The 18,311-nt window shown below is 36.5% G+C and overlaps 3 protein-coding genes across 4 annotated transcripts; 2 read left to right on the top strand and 1 right to left on the bottom strand.

The window, feature by feature from the left end:
• The first annotated feature begins 4,899 nt into the window (after positions 1-4,899).
• On the top strand, positions 4,900-6,506 carry LOC113326139. 2 transcript variants are annotated; one of them, XM_026573925.1, is made up of 3 exons: positions 4,900-5,404; positions 5,666-6,189; positions 6,289-6,506. In XM_026573925.1, the coding sequence occupies exons 1-3, from the start codon at positions 4,966-4,968 to the stop codon at positions 6,391-6,393; spliced, it is 1,068 nt and encodes a 355-aa protein (XP_026429710.1). In that variant the 5' UTR covers positions 4,900-4,965; the 3' UTR covers positions 6,394-6,506. The 2 variants fall into 2 exon arrangements, with proteins under 2 accessions (XP_026429710.1, XP_026429714.1); XM_026573929.1 differs by having other exon boundaries at positions 6,398-6,506.
• A 603-nt stretch (positions 6,507-7,109) lies between these two features.
• On the top strand, positions 7,110-7,604 carry LOC113350359 (SKP1-like protein 1A). Its single transcript, XM_026594510.1, has one exon. It carries the CDS (start codon positions 7,110-7,112, stop codon positions 7,602-7,604), a length of 495 nt encoding a protein of 164 aa, XP_026450295.1.
• A 284-nt stretch (positions 7,605-7,888) lies between these two features.
• On the bottom strand, positions 7,889-12,709 carry LOC113279397 (BTB/POZ domain-containing protein At1g30440-like). The gene is made up of 4 exons (XM_026528089.1): positions 11,922-12,709; positions 10,829-10,898; positions 9,174-10,388; positions 7,889-8,743 (listed from the first exon to the last, which is right to left on the bottom strand). Exons 1-4 carry the CDS (start codon positions 11,978-11,980, stop codon positions 8,180-8,182), a joined length of 1,908 nt encoding a protein of 635 aa, XP_026383874.1. The 5' UTR covers positions 11,981-12,709; the 3' UTR covers positions 7,889-8,179.
• Between the last annotated feature and the right edge of the window lie 5,602 nt (positions 12,710-18,311).

The following is an 18,311-nucleotide window of genomic DNA, read 5'->3' on the forward strand; positions in this document are numbered from 1 at the left end:
TCTAATATCTATACTCAGGTAGGTTGGCGAAACAGTTTGCAAACCATAGATATATGAGTTTCAGAAATAAAGGAGGGCTGGTGAACCAGTTCGCAAACCGCAAGTTCAGTTGGGGACTGTTCACGAACCATTGTGAACTGAAATTTGAAAGTTAGTATGAAATGCTAGTAATTGACGAACCCGGTTCACGACCCGTTGTACCAACTGTACCAATATAAGTTTTCAGTATATGCTCAAAGCCTTTTTTTTTTAAATATGTTTAGCATTACTAAAATCTCCTAAATGCTTATAAGACTTCATTGATCACTCAAACATTTATGTGTGAGTATCATTATTAAATTTTTAGGTGTTTAATTGAATATCAAATTTCTTTAGTTCATTGGCTTACTTTCGAAAACGAACAATCATTATAAACAGTTCCTATTGTATATTATTCTATTATATTTTCAAGACCTAAAAGTTCTTGATTAATTCTCAAGTTATCTTAGCTTGATTATAAGAAACCCATGGTCCTTGAAAATCTATAAATAGAGATGCTCTTTCAACTGCGAAAACCAATCCTTGAAACTATGTGTCCTAGTTGAATCTAGAGTCGTCCTCTATAGACCTAGGTTTCCTCTGAGAAACATTATTAGGTCTACGACTAAAATATTTCGCCTTGGAGATTTGCGAATCCAAGTCCGACTATTTTTACCTTGATGATTCGTGTATCCTTATCTTGCTTTTATGTTATTGAGGTTTTCGTAATCCCTTTGATGGCAAAATAGATAGTAATCAGAAAGTTCTAGTCGTCTCAGACTTTGTGATTCCTTAAGATAGACATCTGAAAACTGATCTTAGTTGATCTTTTGTATATTGTTCTTAATAGATGGTTAGGAATCTAGGTTGCTCTTCGAGAGTCGTAAGTTCCGAATTTGTGAGGTTTGCTAGCTTTGTCTATTGCAAACAGATTTTCTCACCTTAAACTTTGATAAACATAAATTAAATGGGCTTATATGTTAGAGGAGGATTAGTATCAAAAGTCTTCACTTAGGTTGAAATAACTTTTAGTTTGTAAAGGACTTCAGCGAAGGGAATCAATTACGTAGAGCTTGCGAAGTTCAAGAGACGTAAGGAGCTCGACTGTAACTGAATTGCTTGGAGGGTGGATTAGGTATCGACTACATTCTAGTCTGAAGTATGATAGTAGGATAGTATCGATAGCGTCTTAATACAGTTTGGTGTTCAAATATGGACGAGGTCCCGAGGTTTTTATGCTATTGTGGTTTCCTCGTTAAAAAAACTTCTGGTGTCTTATGTTTTTCCTTTTTCGCATTATATTGTTTATCATTATAATTGGATTTACACAAGTTTGTACGTATTCATTCCAACTAGATACGTCCGCTTAATTGTAATCGATTACGCTACTAGTTCTTGTAGAATTCGTATCTTGAAATATATATAACAAGTTTAATTACTTGACAGAATTACGATTGGATTATTTGGATACGACTAGATTGATCTTGGAAATTGATTTTTGAGATCGTCCAAGTACTTTGCTTAACAATCAGGTTCATGGACCTTGTGTCTACATACATACTGATTGAGTAGAGGTTAGAGATATAAGCTCAATATACATATTTTCAAGGATCATTTAGTTGGTATACTTGCAATTGTATTAGACTTTGTCCATACAGGTTGCCGCACGTAAAAGTTGGGTGTGTAATTGGTACCCCAGTGTTTTCAAAAACTATTAAATCATATGATATAATATCATAAAGATAGAATAATAATTCCTTGAATAAATAAAATGGTTCGGTATACACATACCTCTTTGTCGATGAAGTTCTTCAAATGTCATCGTTTGATCTTTAGTATTCAATCTTCGATAGCTTTTCAGAGATGTCTGATACTCAACTACCATACTTTAATCCTAGTCCGAGATTTAATTTTAGTAGACTAGAAATCAAGATACAATTTTATGCAACTAACATTATTAACAAGCTTGAGATAACAAAACTTGCGAGCTCGATCGAGAAGTGCTCTAACAACTATGAAGATATGACTATGCAGATTTGAATAATTCCAAATCAAGAAGAATTATGGAGGATTGTTTAATTTTATAAAAGGTTATATGTAATTTGATAGTTTTTTCACCAAAATTGAAAAAATGAGATATTGTTAAATCACTACTTGGTTGAACCCCCAAGTGATGGTATGTCAATTTTTGTTGTCAATGATAGATGATATAAACTATTTATTGATTTAACATATTCTAAAGTCAATCTCGGAATAGGATTAGATTTAGGTTGCGGAGACTCGGAATTCAAAAATTATTTTATCTTATTTAAGTCATTGGATTCTACTGTTATATATTATGAGATACTCTCGTTATCTTTAGTATTTGATGAGATGAAAATAAGATGTTTCGAGTTCATGCATGTACTTGACTAATCTCAATACTTGAACTCAAGCAATATATGTTCAAAGGACTTATCACATTTGAGGTTGAGAACCACTTTTTTATTCAAAAGACTATGTGTGCGCATGAAATACTTTAAAACCATAAATTTTCTTAGAATTATCGAACCGCTTTTGGAAGTTCGCGAGCTGCACAATTTAAGAAATTTTCTTAATATCCACAATTTACTTAGAGTTAGCGAACCACTTTTTTTAGTTTGCGAATTATGCAATTTTAGATGTTTTATATACATATCCAACAATTTCCAAGAGTTCACGAACTACTTTGTAAAATTTATGAACTATACCATCTAAGTTGTGCTATGTTGACACTTTATAACTTTGAGTTCACGAACTAGAAACATCATGCGCGAACTATGTCAGAGTTGGACTTACTAAACTCCATAATTTTATTGATTTATTCACAAACCATATTGGTTACCATGTGAACTTGTGGTGCATGGTCCTTATTGGCAAATACGCATATGCACTATTCTTCTTTGTATTACCAGGCAAATTCTTGCACGCTTAATGGTTTCCATATGTAGTACTGTTAGAGCATTGTTCGCTCGAACTCGCAAGCGTTGCTATCTCAAGCTTGTTTTTCAACTTTAGTTTCCAAAACTATAAGTCTTAATTTCTAGTCTACTTATATCTAAGTCTCGGATTAGGATAGAAAGTGTAATTGAGTATTAGACTTCACGGCGATCATCTATTGAAGACGAATAACTACTAAGGGGAGTTTGTGGAACTTCATCAACAAAAGGTATGTGGACACTTGAAATCATCTATCACTCAAAAGTCTATCTACTCCATCTCCTATTTGATACAAAAGTCATATAGCTATATAGACTTCAATTATACACATTTGATATTTCGAGCTGAGTTCAACTCGCTTACATATTTGTCGAAATATGTTTTGGTAAGCTTTTGCTGTCACCAAGTTCATCTTATATACTTGACGAAAGTCAAAAGATGATCATGACAAAATCGCCTATATATGGGATATTTTAACGAAAATATTGACCATCCAATAATCAGTTAAATATGGATATTTTAACGAAAATATTACTTTTTATTTATTTAGTAACTCTACCAAGTTATCCAAGACAGTGAAATGACTAACGAAAACGTTTTATTTTCGTTAAAATATCTCATATTCAACTGATTGTTGGATGGTCAAGAATAGTCAATCTTTGACCGGGACCCAAACTCAAAGCTGGACAAAGTTAGGCTCCAAATGCAAAGGTATACCATTTTATGGGACCCAAGTCAAAATATCCCTAGATAATACTTATCCAAAAGCTACGTTTTTAATATTTTGAGGAAAAAGAAAACTAGAAACTTGTCTATATTCGGAGATGCTTTGAGCAAAATAGTTTTCTAATTTGCATATATTCTTGTTGCCTATTTGAGCTTTTTGTATGCATCACTGAACTATGGGAATTGGATATCTGCATTTATAACTCGGCTGTATTGGGAGTCATAAATAAAATGCCAACAAGGAAGAAAAAACCCTCCATGTTTTTCTTCCTTCAAAATTTTGTGCTGTGAACTTTCTGCTAATTCTTGTGTCCCATGCATTGGACTGCAGGGGAACCCAGTTAGCGGAGTTCCTATCAGATGGTAGTCAAGAAGATGACTTGGTGAAATCTGTGGAGGAGCTGGAGATGTTCGATCCTGAAGGACTAAAAGATTGTAGAAAGTTTGCCCGGCACAACTCGAAGCAATTATAGAAGTTATTTTCTGGAGTACACCATTTTAGGGTGTGGCCAAGTGTGCTATGAAGTTGGCTTTACTGTTGACGGAAGTAAGTTTAGCAAGTGATACCAATGAACCTGGAATGAGGCACTTTGTGAGTGCTCAATCTGGTTTTGTGATGATGACATGCATCCTGCGCCTATTGTTAATGTAAATGTAGCCTTTCGCCATAGAAAGAAGAAGAAAAGAAGACAATTTCTTAGAGTAAGCACTATGGTGGTGCTTTTCTCGTCTTGGCTCTATCTCCACAATGCAGCCAAGAATAACTACGAATTTCTCTCACATTTAGTAATAGTTAGCGAAATACCCATCCAAATATACTCATGTTTCAGAAAAAGTGATACTTTCACTTTATTAAGTTCCGGCCGCACATATACTGCTTGCTTTTTTTTTTGTCTACCCTTGGCTTGAGCTAAAAGAAAAGAAGCCAAATTCAAGGTGCACCATAGTGCTTGTTCTCATATTTTTGGCGCGAATTACCCATGTTCACCGCGAACTCGGGCATTTGCACGATGTCGGTTTCCATTTCGCTCCTCCGGAAATGTCAAAATATCTAGTCTTCTTCTACCCTTGTCCCTAATTAACTTCCAGAAAAAAGCAAGGGCTAGAAATGTAAAGTGGCTGCTCACGAATCGAGTCATTAAGTAACAACTTCTTCGTCTTTCTTCTACAGTTCACTCGCTCTCTCCCTCCCTCCCATCAAGCATCAGAATTCAGAAGAAAGTAACTCGGTGATTCTAAAACGAAGAATTTAGGGTTTTGAAGATGAAGAAGCAGCACCAGAAAAAAGTCGAAAATTCTGTTATCATTCCTCCAAATGAGCAGCGATGTGTTGTACATGATGGGAAAAAGTGGAGATGCAAGAACCGAATTGCTGATACTGGTATCAGATACTGTGAAAAACACGATCGAGCGAAGAACAAGTATAAGTTAGTTCGAAGTGAGACGGCTCCGATGGAAAAGTATACAAACGGAAAAGAAGGTAACAGTAGCAGTGAATGTAATGGTGGTTCGGAGAAATCTGAGTTTGACTGGAAAGAGAAGAGGAAAAGAACGTTAACGAAGGAAATTCAAATTCATCATACTTGTGTAGAACGTAGGGTTTCAAATCGCTTGAAACAGAAGAAGGAGAATAAGAGGATATTGGATGATGATCTGACTGTTAATGAATCAACAAAAACAATTCAACAAATTACTAATCACGGTAAGTAATTCCTACATCAATTCTTCAATCTCTTGAAGCAATTCATAAATTCAGTTTTGCGTTATCAGTTTTTCAAAAATTTAATCACGATTCCTGTGGAATTGAAAACTTAGTTTTGTTGTTATCAGGCTAATTCGATTTCTAGAGCAAGGTTTTTTTTCGTGTTTTGCTTAAGTTATGCTCTTTGAGTTGAAATTGAATAGAGAAGGAAATGCAGGGTTCTATTTCAATTGAAGCTAATCTGGAAAAATTGTTTTTCAGCTTACAGAATTGAAGATGGTCCGCCAGGTTTTCTGACGAAGAGTTTGAAAGCTGAAGCTACAGTGGCAAACTTTGAGACTCATTCGAGGAGATGTTATGAGGAGCTGAAATCATCTGGAGAATCTACGAATCGCGAAGTTGAATTGGTGAAACTCTTGGGTCATTTTGAAAGTGAACGTCTCAGGTTGTCTGTAGAGCTTCAGAGGAAGAGAAACGAGTGCGTCGAAATCCAGGGCAAGTTAGTCGACTTAGAGCGTAGAAAGATTGCTGCTGTAGATGAGTTGAATCAGTTAAAGAGGAGACAAGAAAGAGATGCAGATTCGCGCATTGCCCGCTTACAGCAAGATCAGAAGGTTTTAGGCCAAAGACAGGAGGGAATACTTGGAAGAATCACTCACTTCGGGGAGGAACAAAAAAAGATGGACACTGAATTGAAACACGGGAAAAGGAGGGCAGAGGACGAGATTCAAGTTTGGAAGAAGAAGTTTTGCGATTTGGAGACCCGACTCTTGAGCATCGAAAAGGTAATTCAGATTTAAGTTGTGTAGAATTTCGTATCTTTAGAAGCATAGAACTGGAACCATGGGGTGTACAAAATGAAGTATCACCCACTACTGATGCAGAGGAGAAAGATAAAGAGTGGAGTGAATTTGGTATCAAACCAGACTAACCAGTTAGCAACGGCATTTCATTTGGAGGTTCTATCTAACCTTCTTCAATTTAATTGAACAGATATGTTCTCGTAAATGTTATTCATGGTGCGGTACTATAAGTAAAATTCCGGCTCTTGCTTTCCATTGTGGTTACATAGACTGAAAAGTTGGCACTGCCATATCTAAATCTCGACTCATTAAACTGCATTTGCTATTTTATTGAAATGTATACTTGTGTTAGCTCATTTTTTGTCCAGTTACAGTGAAACAAGAGTAATGCCTTCTCAATTGCGTCTTACTTTGCTGGTTACTATATCGATTCACCCTGTATCAGTAAGCAGCGCTTGCCTTCAGAATGTGTTGAGGAGGGCAGGAAGTACTAGAATCTCTCAGAATCCAGGGTGGAGGTAATGATTACAGTGCCTGACATAGAAGGGAGTTCTACTAGCTAGAAAAGATATTTTGTGCTATTGAAACATCGGGTCGTGTTGATGTTGCCATTGCTTATAAGAGCCCAAACAGCAGCGTCCTCTCACGGTTATCCTAAGGAATATTTAATGGTTATCACATATATTTGAGGAGGCCTCGTATTCGACTACTTCTCTTATTTACAACCCGAGTCCAGCTCAAAATCCCGATTTTAATGAAAAAACGAAAAACAAATCCAGCGTTAGAAATCTCATATAAAGTATAAATATACCTTCAGGTCTTGTTTTGCGATTCACTGATTCCCCATTCGTCCAGGGAGAGATAGAAACAAAGTACAAACAAGTTTTCTTTTGGCGATCACCATGTCGGCCGCACCAGCGAAGACGATTACTTTGAAGAGTTCTGACGAACAGATATTCCTCATCGAGGAGGCCGCTGCCTTGCAGTCTAAAACCCTTGAGCACATGATATCTAATCATAACGAAGCTCAGGATAATGTCAATATCCCTTTGACGACTACCATCACAGGCAATGTCTTGGCAAAGGTAATCGAATACCTCAACAAACACGCTGAGGCTGAGACTAGCGATGAAGATAAAAAGATTTGGGATGCACAGTTTGTGAATTTTGATGATGCAACCCACAATACATTGCATCCTATATTGTTTGATCTGATCCAGGCTGCCAAAATTCTCGAAATATTGGGCTTGTCGGACTTGACAGCACAGAAAGTGGCTGACTGGATACAAGGTAAAACACCAGACGAGATCAGCAGGATATTCCCCGTTAAAACCCAATTGACCTCTGGAGAAGAAGAATGGATTCGTAGGGAAAATCAATGGGCTTTTCGAAATTAATTTGCAGCTAGTAAAAACATAGCTGATGCGTTGGTTTCTTAGATTGCTGATGCGTTGGTAATCTTATTTAGTGATTAGTATTCACCCTGGTTGAATGGAAAGAAGATGCATTTTGAGTTTGCAACCCACGCACAGGAAAAAGGAAAAAAAAAAAAAACAAACAGTGCGATAGAATGCAATTACAAAATCACTTCGATGCAAAGCTTTCAAACTGAACTATGTGATGAGAAAATTAGAGGACTTAAATTTTCTCTTGTGGATCACTCTCTAACCAGCACAGGCAGTCAATTAACTGAAGTTTACATAGAACGTTAAAAGACGTACTAAATCATTCATAAAACGTTAGAGAGATGTGAGATAGATACGCAATTACAAAGAAAGGCAAAATTCTTCCATCTCTTCCTTTTTTACATACATAAGATGCACATTGAAACACCATTAAACACAAGAATTACCCTTAACAAACACAGAGATTGGACAGTTCAAAGGGTAACTAATCTGAGCGACGAGGTAATGAAATCAAACAATATGAACTTGGAGAACCCCAAAAGATGGGAGGAAGTGGCTAAACTTCACTAGTCTGTAGCTACTTTCTTCTTCTGCTTCCCTTGTTTTTCCTTCACCTTTTCAATCTTTATATTTCCATTTTTGTTCTGGTTACTAACAGATCCCTCTTGAGCACTACACATCTGTGATTTAAGTTTAAAACCAAACGTTTTCGAGACGGATCCCCACGCACTTGAAGAAGTCTTGGCCACATGACCTATTTTCTCAATTTCCTGTCTCATATTTGTGCATTCCTTCTCGAGTTCAGATACTCGCATTCTCATATTATCCATACCCACCTTCAATACTTGATTTTCCCTGACTGCTGTTGACCATCCACCACCACCACCTTCGTTTGATCCTGCGAATCCACTTCTCAACTGCCTTGACCCTTCAAGATTGTCAGAGACTAAGAAACAACCTGCAATTGAAGTCCTGAGCTGGAGTTGCTCGAAAAATAAGACTTGAACTATTACTCTGAGGGGAAGCCTCTCATTTTGCGCCGCATGGGTACATGCTTCTAGGGAGAGCTTCTGACAGTCCATTAGTCTGCAAAGTTCTTCCTTCTCCGAGTCTGCCAGCCAGGGGTGTGACTGTAAATTTGACAAAGTAGAGAATTCAGTCCCCATAAACAAATTAAAATATTTGAAACAAAAGATGAAAGTTCATCTGGTTCATAGTAAACCCAATTCCATCCCACAAGAGGAATTCAAAACATCAATGTGAAGTTGGAGCTGAGATAAGGTCTAAAACATATATAGCCCAAATTGCATGATTTAGAACTATACAGCCCACATAAAGCTCAAATTGAAAATACGGCATATTATCTAAAACCTTGGTCTAAACATTCCAGCTCAAACCAACCCATGTTACAAGGTTGAGCTTGGCCTACCTAACTATGCCCTTTGTCTCCAATTCATATCTACAATCAGTCGAGTACTTGGAAAGTAATAGCAGCTTTTGATGTCAAATTTTAAGTCAACGATAATCACCAAAAGCATTTGACGCGGCGGATACCCGTACCTTTAGATAAATGTCGATAGCACGGTAAAGCCCGTCATCCAACGGTCTTCCATATTCGGGAACAGCTCCAGCTAATGATTGAAACTTGGGAAGCTTCAAATTAATATCAGGAGCAACCTCAGCGAGATACCCATCAATAAGCTTAGCCACCATCGTGATTGGAGTCAAAGAAGGCGATCCCATTAACTGACCATCATCAATTGAGCATGGAGAAGCCCCGCCAGTTGCTTGATCCATGGTCAAAAAGTGCTCTAGAATTCGCTGCACACACTCAACATTATAAAGTGTTTCCATGGTGTAAGAAAAGTTGGGCATCAATAGATCTTCAAGGGTTGCCTGGTCCAACTGCATCCCTATCCTTCTCTCCAGATTAGATATGCAAGCTGGACTTGCACGAAGGATCAAAGCTGTTCGAAGCAATCCAAAGAGAAATTTCGTTGAGGTAAGGCCCTTTTGTATTGGAAGTAATCTATCAATCTCCTCAAGAAAAAGCTTTTGTTCTTCCTCCGGTGGGGGAGCCCCCAAAGAGCGAGAACTAGACTCATTTACTGACTGACGCCTGTTTAAACCAGGGAGATATCTCTTTGCATAAGAAGTTAAGGATCCGGCTATTATTTCCGGTTTGATACCTCGGGATTCCATCACAGAGATCAGTTTCTTATAGGTAGGCAGACTCAAATTTGATACATCGTCGTACCACCAATCCGAATTCAAATTTCTTGGTCTGGCTCCAGTGCTAATGCCATTCCACAAAACACTACCACCAGGGCTTTGCATGGGTCCACCATGCTCCATAATGGGCCAGCCGAAAAGATTTGGATCTGTCGACGCTTTCATGGCGAGTGACTCAATGCACCTCTTTACAATTTGGAGGTCATCAGCATGAGGAAGTAAGTCCTCACAGGTCTGGAGTGCCTTAAGAGAATCTTTCCAACTACGAAGAACAGCTTGATTGAGGAATAATTCTGCTTGTGCGATCAGATTTCCCTCTCCATACTCTTCAGTCATTTCAAGATGCTCGGCAGCACATCGCAGGTAAACAACATTTGACGCGCTGAGTTCGAGCTTCACACCATAACAGAACTTTGCTACAAGTTCAAATGCTTTGGGGCCTCCCGGAATGTCAGGTAGTTGCACCACACAGCCGTCTTCGTCTTCATTTGATGCTTCTGCAATCAATCGTTCTAGGACCCCACTCCGCGAAAGCAATGGGAACTATAAACATATTGACAAAACAGATAAGTAAATTACCAACTCAATCAATAACAAATTCCAAATAAATATAAGCTGTTGGGTGTAAAATCATTTGTGCCATGCACATTAGACTGTTCACTTTGGTTAGATATCTATGCTTGACCAGCAACAGTAGCATAGTCATGACTTTAAAATCAAACTAAAGAACAAGCTATAAACTCCTAAAAAGAATGCTTAGTTGCCCTAAAGAGATAACGCTTGTCTGTTGAGTACATGCTTTGTTTTGTCGAAGTAAAAGAATAAATGAACGCCAAGTTATAGGTTGGCCATGTTGATGTTAGAGTAATCTTGGACATAATACAGTGTGAGTGCTATGAAATATGAGGGTTCAAGGATTTACAGCCTAAAAATCATGCATAGCAAAAACAAAATGCAAATGATCCTTATAGAAAGAAATTTACTTTATGTAGATGGAACGACATTTCTCCAACTTCAACAACAACATCACTTGGAAGACCAGTTGTACAAAACCTGCACAAATTTCAAACTTCAAGGCTCAATAGATGCAAGAATCAGATTATCAGTTGTACGAAATTATACAAGGATTTGACAGGTGTAGCTCTAAGGATGAGAGCAATCAATAATAAATTTGAGAGATCAACACACAGAGAACTCTCCTAGCTCGAATATTCATTCCGACGGGTCAACAAAACAAGTTCTTTCATACAAGAAGATGTAAAGATCGGTCATTTAAGCTTAACACGGGATTACCACTCCACATTTCCATTTTCCTAGTACTGAGTATGTGTTCTTATCGTGCAAAGGATACACTCAGTAGTCAGTAGTATTCTATTGGATTACAGGTCGATCCACAAGAACCGTGAGTATATATATCTCAACACATAGCAGCAGAAAATAGTCCACATTAGTCAACAATATCATATGAACAAATAAAATTGGGGGAATTTTTTTTGAAAACAATATGTATTCCTTTTCAACATGAAAAACCTCCCATAATATTTTTTTTTTTGAAGCACTCCCATAAAACAATATGTACAGATGAAACCAAAATAATTTGACATACTAGTTTTACTTTTTTTATTCGAAATTAACATTTGGTGTAGTTCTTTACAAAGAATCAGTTTATGATGGGTTCCAAGAGAAAAATTATCTGCAGAAACAACAAGGTCCCTATATGTTTACCAATACCAACCGTAGCTATCACTTAATTGTCCTTAATAACCATCTAATCCAAGCAAACAAATTGACAATGAAAGCAATTCTAGAGAAGATTAGGTGAATTATGACTACTCACCTACCAATCAATTTAGATCAACTCAAATTCAATAAGCACATAAAAGGTACAAAATCGTCAAGTAATCAATTCAGGATTGCGTTTGGTACTTCACGGCTCATCAACCTCAACAAAATGCATACTACTCATGAACAAAATTCACATATGAATCGAATCCAAAATTCAAACCAAAGATCATCGGCTGGTGTAAATTTCATACAATATCACAGACATAATTCTTTTTTAACAAAAATACATACCATGCCTGGCCTTGCTTCTGGAATGCATCAGTTTTAGATCCGAGCTTCATACTTGCCATTTTAAGAAACTAAATTCACTTGAAACCAAATTTGCAGAAGAAGAAGAAGATCTGAGAAGAAAGACAGAAATACTAGCTTGAGATTTACTCACAAGTTTAGGGCAAAGAAATGCCCCCTAAACTAATACTACAGTACTCAGTAAAAGCTCCTCAAAACCATTCAAAACCACTCTTCTGAAAAATCCCCAGATTCCTTGTAAAATCCATCTTCTAAATCCACCAATAATCTCAAGAAAAATGACCCTCAACCCCCAGTGTGAAACAAAAACCAACTTCTAGGACCACTTAAGAGAAATAACCTGGAAAATGCAACTATGGAGAGTTATAAGATTTTTTAACGTTTTTCAAAACAAACAAAAAAGTTCCTCCAGAAAAAAATCTCCGCCCTTCTAAGAAGATCCGCCAATGATATCTTAGTTACAGACACAAACAAGATGAATTTCTTTGGCAATTTTCTTCACTGAGCTTTTAAACAAAACGAAGAAGAAGAACAAAAAGAAGGAGAGAAGGCAGAATGTAAATGAATTCTTTTGATTCCTCCTCCTCTTATTAGTCTTTGTTGTTCAAATAAAGGTCATAATGCCAAAAAATTTAAAAAGAAAATTAAATAAAACTCAAACTCAAACTGGACATTAATGGCTCATCTCTGACACACAGAGAGAGGGAGGGAATCCTTACGCAGGTGCAGGTGGTGGGGACACATGTCTACTTGCTTTTCTTGGCTTACTCATTTACTCTCACCAGAGAAACAAAGAAGAAAAATCCTTGTTAATGGATTAACGTTACAAAATTGATTTTATTTATTTAATTAAATATTTAGCACTGGAAATTTATCTAAATAACGGCTAATTAATTTGTCCAGATGGACCACCTCAATTTATTTTCAATAACGCTGGATTCTCGACTCTCTGGACCCGGTGACTGGCCCTCCGTCGAAAAGTGGTTGCACTTTCAGTGCAGGGTGCCATAACTGAGATAGACATTTTCTAGTGTCATTTTTTTTTTGCCAACTTGATCAATGAGTGTAGTAATGTGCATTTGATGTTGATTTTTTCTTTAGCTTTTTTTTTTTAATCTGATTTTATCTTCCTTGATTGAAATCATTACATGGAAACACACGTGCTTTGTGCAAAGCAAAAATATGCAACACGAGTAATAATTTGTCACCAAAAGAATGGTTGGCAATATAAGTAGACTAGAGACCACACCTGCTGATCGTAACTTTCGGACTTTATTTTCGTTTTTTCATTTAGGGCTTTTTACAAAGTACTTCTATTCTTCACATTATACTAAAAAGATATCACCGTTTTTTTAGAAATTTGTTAAAACATCCCGTTTTATTCAAAAGATAAATTACATCCAGTAAAATATTAGGTGATATTTATCTTTCCAATTAAAAGTCTTATTTACCCCTGAATTACATCTCCTTGATGGGGAGGATAAATGATGTAACGATTCTGAACTGGGCTCGACGAACCTGAAAGCGTTGTCACGATCCTGAACCGGGCTCGATGAACCTTAAAAAATGTCGTAAAAGGTCGATTTTCTTCCTACCAAAAACCCAAAGCACTTAAAATGATGAACTCTTTTTGAGAAATGTTGTAACGAACCTGAAAACGGTGTAAAGATCTTGAACCGTACTCGACAAACCTGAAAAACGATGTATAAAATCAATGTGGCAATAAATAAATGGCAAATATGTAAAGAAAATTGGTCTTCGCTAACACTGGATGGAAAAATTAAGTTTAAAAAATCGGTACTTTAACAAAGTTTAAACTAAGTTTAAAATTGGTGATTTAACAAAATTTAAAAAACGGGGATATTTTTTTTAGTGGACATCAAAGGAAGGGGGTATTTTATCCAAACTCCCTTTCATTTATTAGGTTTGCTTGATGACCACCCACGTTTTCCTTCACGTGTTATAGGAACCCAATTTGAACTATTATTGGACCAGACCTGAATTCAATTTCTTATGTTCTGTTTATAGCACTGTAAATGAGGTTTTAGTTTATCTCTAAACAATTACAACAGTGTTCATAGAGGTACCAGCTTATCTGCCAAAAATTACAACACTGCTAATAGAGGTATCAGTTTACCGGCCAAAAATTACAGCATTGCTTCTAGAGGTATTATTCGCCAAAATTACAATATTTATATGAGATTTGGTATCCTAGAAGTCTCGACCGGTCTGAGATTGGTACAAATATGACTAATTTTCGAAGGTTCCCATTTTCCAGTGTGTGTTTTTCTTTCACAAAATTGGTTAAAATGAACAAAATCAACAATTTTTGGGTGAAATGGACAGTTAGATTTTGATACTGTTTAAATGGACAAAAATGTAAAAATAGGCGGGATGTAACCAGTTTCATCGTGCCCATTTTCAAATATTTTTTTCTTATTTTTAATTTACACAGGATGTATCCAGTTATTTTTTCTTATTTTTAATTTTTCATCCTTATTATCTTTTTTCTTTTGCCATTTCACCCAAATTATTTTTTACTCGTCCATTTGAACCGTGATTCAAAAATATTTGAACTAATGACCCATTTTCCGTTTTTCTTTTTCGTGCATAGTAGTAGCTGCAGCGCCAGTAATTCTGTTCATTTGAATAAACAAAAAATGGAAAATCAGTTCATTGACCGGATTGGGGTGCACTTTTTCATTTACTAAAAGTTCTATATTTATCTGATTATCCTGTTTGGGATTTGCAGAACATATGCTTACAGTTTTCAGTTTCACTATCTAAAACTTGCTTGCAATTTAAGTTCCATAATCTGAATCTATCCGTCTTAGTAAAGAAATGGATTTAGTTTAAAGTTTCCCAAAGTAAGAATTAATTAATTAATTAAAGAGACGTGATAAAAAGGCAATAATTGTGTTTTTTCATCTGTAGCTGTTGTTGCTTGGCTTTTAGGCCACTCTTTCGAGTTTCACAAGGCTTGCCTCACCACTCTTTTTCGAAACTGGCGCCTTCCTTACACGGTGCTGCAAGCTGTTCTTCTCCTCTGTACTGTCTAGTTGACTACAGCCCCAAGCTGAAACTGAGACTTATTTGGCTCAGCTGGTTACGACTTACTTGGCTCAGCTGGATAGACATTTTATAGTTTCTTTCATAATTAGCTTGTTCGCGGGTGATAACATGATGTGCTTTCGACTCTTCATTTTCCAGTCTGGATCCCCAAACAAGTGTTAACGCGTCCAGAGTTTACACCCATCTAGAACATCAGAACATTGGATTAGTTGCACTAGTTTAATTACCAGAACACTAGAACGGTCACACTAGTTTTTTGTGAGCAACGTGACCAGGAATTTATTCTAGTGAAGGCAAATTCTGATAGTAAAAATTTGCAGTATATGGACTTAAAAGCCATTTTTTTTTGATGGGGGCGACATTCGAAGGGGGCGTGGGGACCAATTACAAGCCGGCAGTTTTTCTTCTTAATTTCGAAAGTTTCTAACTAACTTTTGTTGTGATTGTACACTCCCAAATTACCCCTCCATTAATATCAGAATAAATATCGTTAAATATCTAAAGTAATAACTAACCGACATATATGGTAACAAATAAAACATGATCTCACTGATATCTCGCCTAATAATAAGCTCCCTAATATCGAAAAGATCTTTTCATCAAGTTGGTTCGCTTTGTTTCTGGAAGGGAAAGTCATTGCATGAGTCACTCGTACTCACCAAGAATCATATCGTCATGGATGGATATCACTTGCCATTACCTACGCCACCACCTTATATGGTTTAAACAAATCGACCATGCAATTGGAAGTAGATAATGTTAATGGATACAGTAGCACCACTACAGAGTTGATGCTGACATTAATGAAGATGTGAAAACAGGCAATATTCCATCTCTTGGTTTTGTAGTTAAAATCACCACCACCAATAGCAAAGCTTTAGATTTCTAATTAAAAAGAGATTTAAGTACATAAATTTCTAATTAAGATCAGATTTAAGCACAAAGAAGTCTATATTGTTTAGTCTATGCACCAGACAATGCTACAACCGCCACAACAAAAGCCTAACAACAAACACACCGAGGGATAACTTCTAAAACCAGGGGGTTATACCCACTACAAAAACAATAAAAAGAAACTACATTTTTTTCTTGGCAGGGATTGGGATTCTCTTCCCACGCCCAAGTTTCTGGTTGTTTGTTACTCCATCCCAAGAAAGCATAGCCGCTTCCTTGTTAGATTTCGAAGGATCAGACTTGTCAACAACACTTGTACCTGTCAAGAATTTCATCACATATATTAGTTATGTAAAACCAAACCGAAATAAATTATAACAAATTAAATTTCAGGATAGTTGACAAGTGATACCTTTGCGAGTTTTTTCCACTTTTTTCCTTTCTCTGGAGCGCTCTTGTGTCTTTTGGAAGACTCTCCTCTTGTTTTTTTCCGAATGGGATCTTTAATAGTTATGTTCACTTGTTGAATATCTTCGTCACCTCTTTCAAGCAAATTCCTTTCATGATCATCTTCCATGCTACTCTCCTCATTTACACAACCACTTTTAGCTACCGATAGTGCTAAGTGAGACAACTCACTATAACGTGTAGAAGCGATGGATCACAATCAATCATTATGTTATTTCCCTGAGAATCAAATACTATAGTAATATTTGACGCCTCTTTGGTCCACCTCTTTAGGTAATAATGAGATGGGAGATCATATAACTTTAAATGGCGAAGTACTTTCAAGATATGAGCACATAATATACCGGAAAATTCAAATTTTCTGCAGCTACACTGAAATGTAAGGTTAGAGGAATTGATACATACTGTACGAGGTGCCCTTTCTCCCGTATATGATGATACTTTATATATGCTTGTTGTTCCGTCATCAGTATCGAGTTCAAAATCAAGATCAATGATCCTCAGAAGTTGCGAATGGAATTCATTGAAAATCTTACGAGTATATATTTCAGACGAATTTTTTTCTATTTCCCATACCGATGTCAGGTCTGGTTGCGTAGACACAGATTTGTGGTATGCTTTTCTAGCCTTTTCATGTTGCGGATCCACTGCTTTATCAAATTGAACCACAGATTCTGAAAGAGTTTGTTTCTTCTTAAAATATTTCTCGAAGTAATTATTAATACTCTCGCTTCTTTGAGTGGTTTTCATACCAACAAAAAAATGTTCTCTGCCGTATACTTGTGCCCATTTCTCATGTAACTTGAACAAGTTATTCAACTATTTGTTATCTTTTAAGTCGTATGTTTCAATTAATTGCTCCCAACCCAACAAAAACTCATCATCAGTCTCGTAATCATAAATACATTTTCTAAAATCATTTGCAAATGATGTATGAGTACCAAATATATTTGACAAATTCTTAGCAGCATTTTGAAAAACATGCCATAAACACAAACGATGATGAGCATTAGGGAATACCTGTTTAATTGTTGTAGCCATCTGACTTGCCTGATCAGTGAATATAGTTTGCGTTTATTTTCCTTCCATTACGTCTAGGAATGTTTCAAACAACCATACAAATGAACTTGTAGTCGTGTCTTTTAATAAAGCACATCCGGATAGTATGGTCTGACCATGATTGTTCACCCTAAAAATCGGTGCAAATGGCATGTCATAACCATTAGTCTTAAATGTGGTGTCGAAACAAACAACATCTCCAAAAATACTATAATCTAGTCTAGACTTAGCATCGCACCGGAAACAATTCATAATGAATAGTGTAGAAAATGACTTATTTTCTTTTTGCTTTCTTTTGAAATAGGCTAAAAGAACTTTCGCATCACCTTCTTTTAAATATTCAATACGTTTGGCCTGCACCAAATTATTACAATCTTCTTGAGTAAAATTAAGATTTTACGGCCCTCCTGCTTCTTCGTTCATATACGAAAAAATCCTAGTTGCTCCAAATCCAGTAGAAACCATATTATATATTAAAGTAGATTGAGCAGGTTGTATTTTTCTTTGTGATCGCAACAAATGCACCTTATCTTGGGAAGAAATCTCATGGTTATGCTCCTTCAAAAAACTCACAACAGAATATGTTTCGTCGTCATTAATCCTAATTTGCATTCTTGCACATAACCAGTTCGTGCCAGCGCTCGAGGTTTAGTTGGTGTCACCCTAGGGTGTTTTTCGCATTCACCTTCACGCGAACAACAAAATATCCTTCCCATAACTTGTTTATCTGCTTTTTTTTTGAAGCCGAATGTTTTCTCACGCTGAATCCAACTGTCCTTGCATAAGCATTATAAAATTCATATGCATCATCGTCAAATTTGAATGTTCTTCCCATTATGTTTTCGTCATTTTCCATAGGCTTTCCAGTAATCATGCTCA

This window comes from Papaver somniferum, chromosome 1 (assembly GCF_003573695.1).
Source record: "Papaver somniferum cultivar HN1 chromosome 1, ASM357369v1, whole genome shotgun sequence".
NCBI lineage: Eukaryota > Viridiplantae > Streptophyta > Magnoliopsida > Ranunculales > Papaveraceae > Papaver > Papaver somniferum.

What these genes read in the sequence shown, in the direction of transcription:
- LOC113279397 (XM_026528089.1), bottom strand. Translation starts at nt 11,980, where the DNA reads ATGGCAAGTATGAAGCTCGGATCTAAAACTGATGCATTCCAGAAGCAA. An exon ending in TGTCGTTCCATCTACATAAA is followed by an intron (nt 10,389 to 10,828) that starts GTAAATTTCTTT and finishes ATATGTTTATAG; the next exon opens with TTCCCATTGCTTTCGCGGAG. An exon ending in CTATCGACATTTATCTAAAG is followed by an intron (nt 8,744 to 9,173) that starts GTACGGGTATCC and finishes TCAAATTTACAG; the next exon opens with TCACACCCCTGGCTGGCAGA.
- LOC113350359 (XM_026594510.1), top strand. Translation starts at nt 7,110, where the DNA reads ATGTCGGCCGCACCAGCGAAGACGATTACTTTGAAGAGTTCTGACGAA.
- LOC113326139 (XM_026573925.1), top strand. Translation starts at nt 4,966, where the DNA reads ATGAAGAAGCAGCACCAGAAAAAAGTCGAAAATTCTGTTATCATTCCT. An exon ending in TCAACAAATTACTAATCACG is followed by an intron (nt 5,405 to 5,665) that starts GTAAGTAATTCC and finishes ATTGTTTTTCAG; the next exon opens with CTTACAGAATTGAAGATGGT. An exon ending in GACTCTTGAGCATCGAAAAG is followed by an intron (nt 6,190 to 6,288) that starts GTAATTCAGATT and finishes CTACTGATGCAG; the next exon opens with AGGAGAAAGATAAAGAGTGG.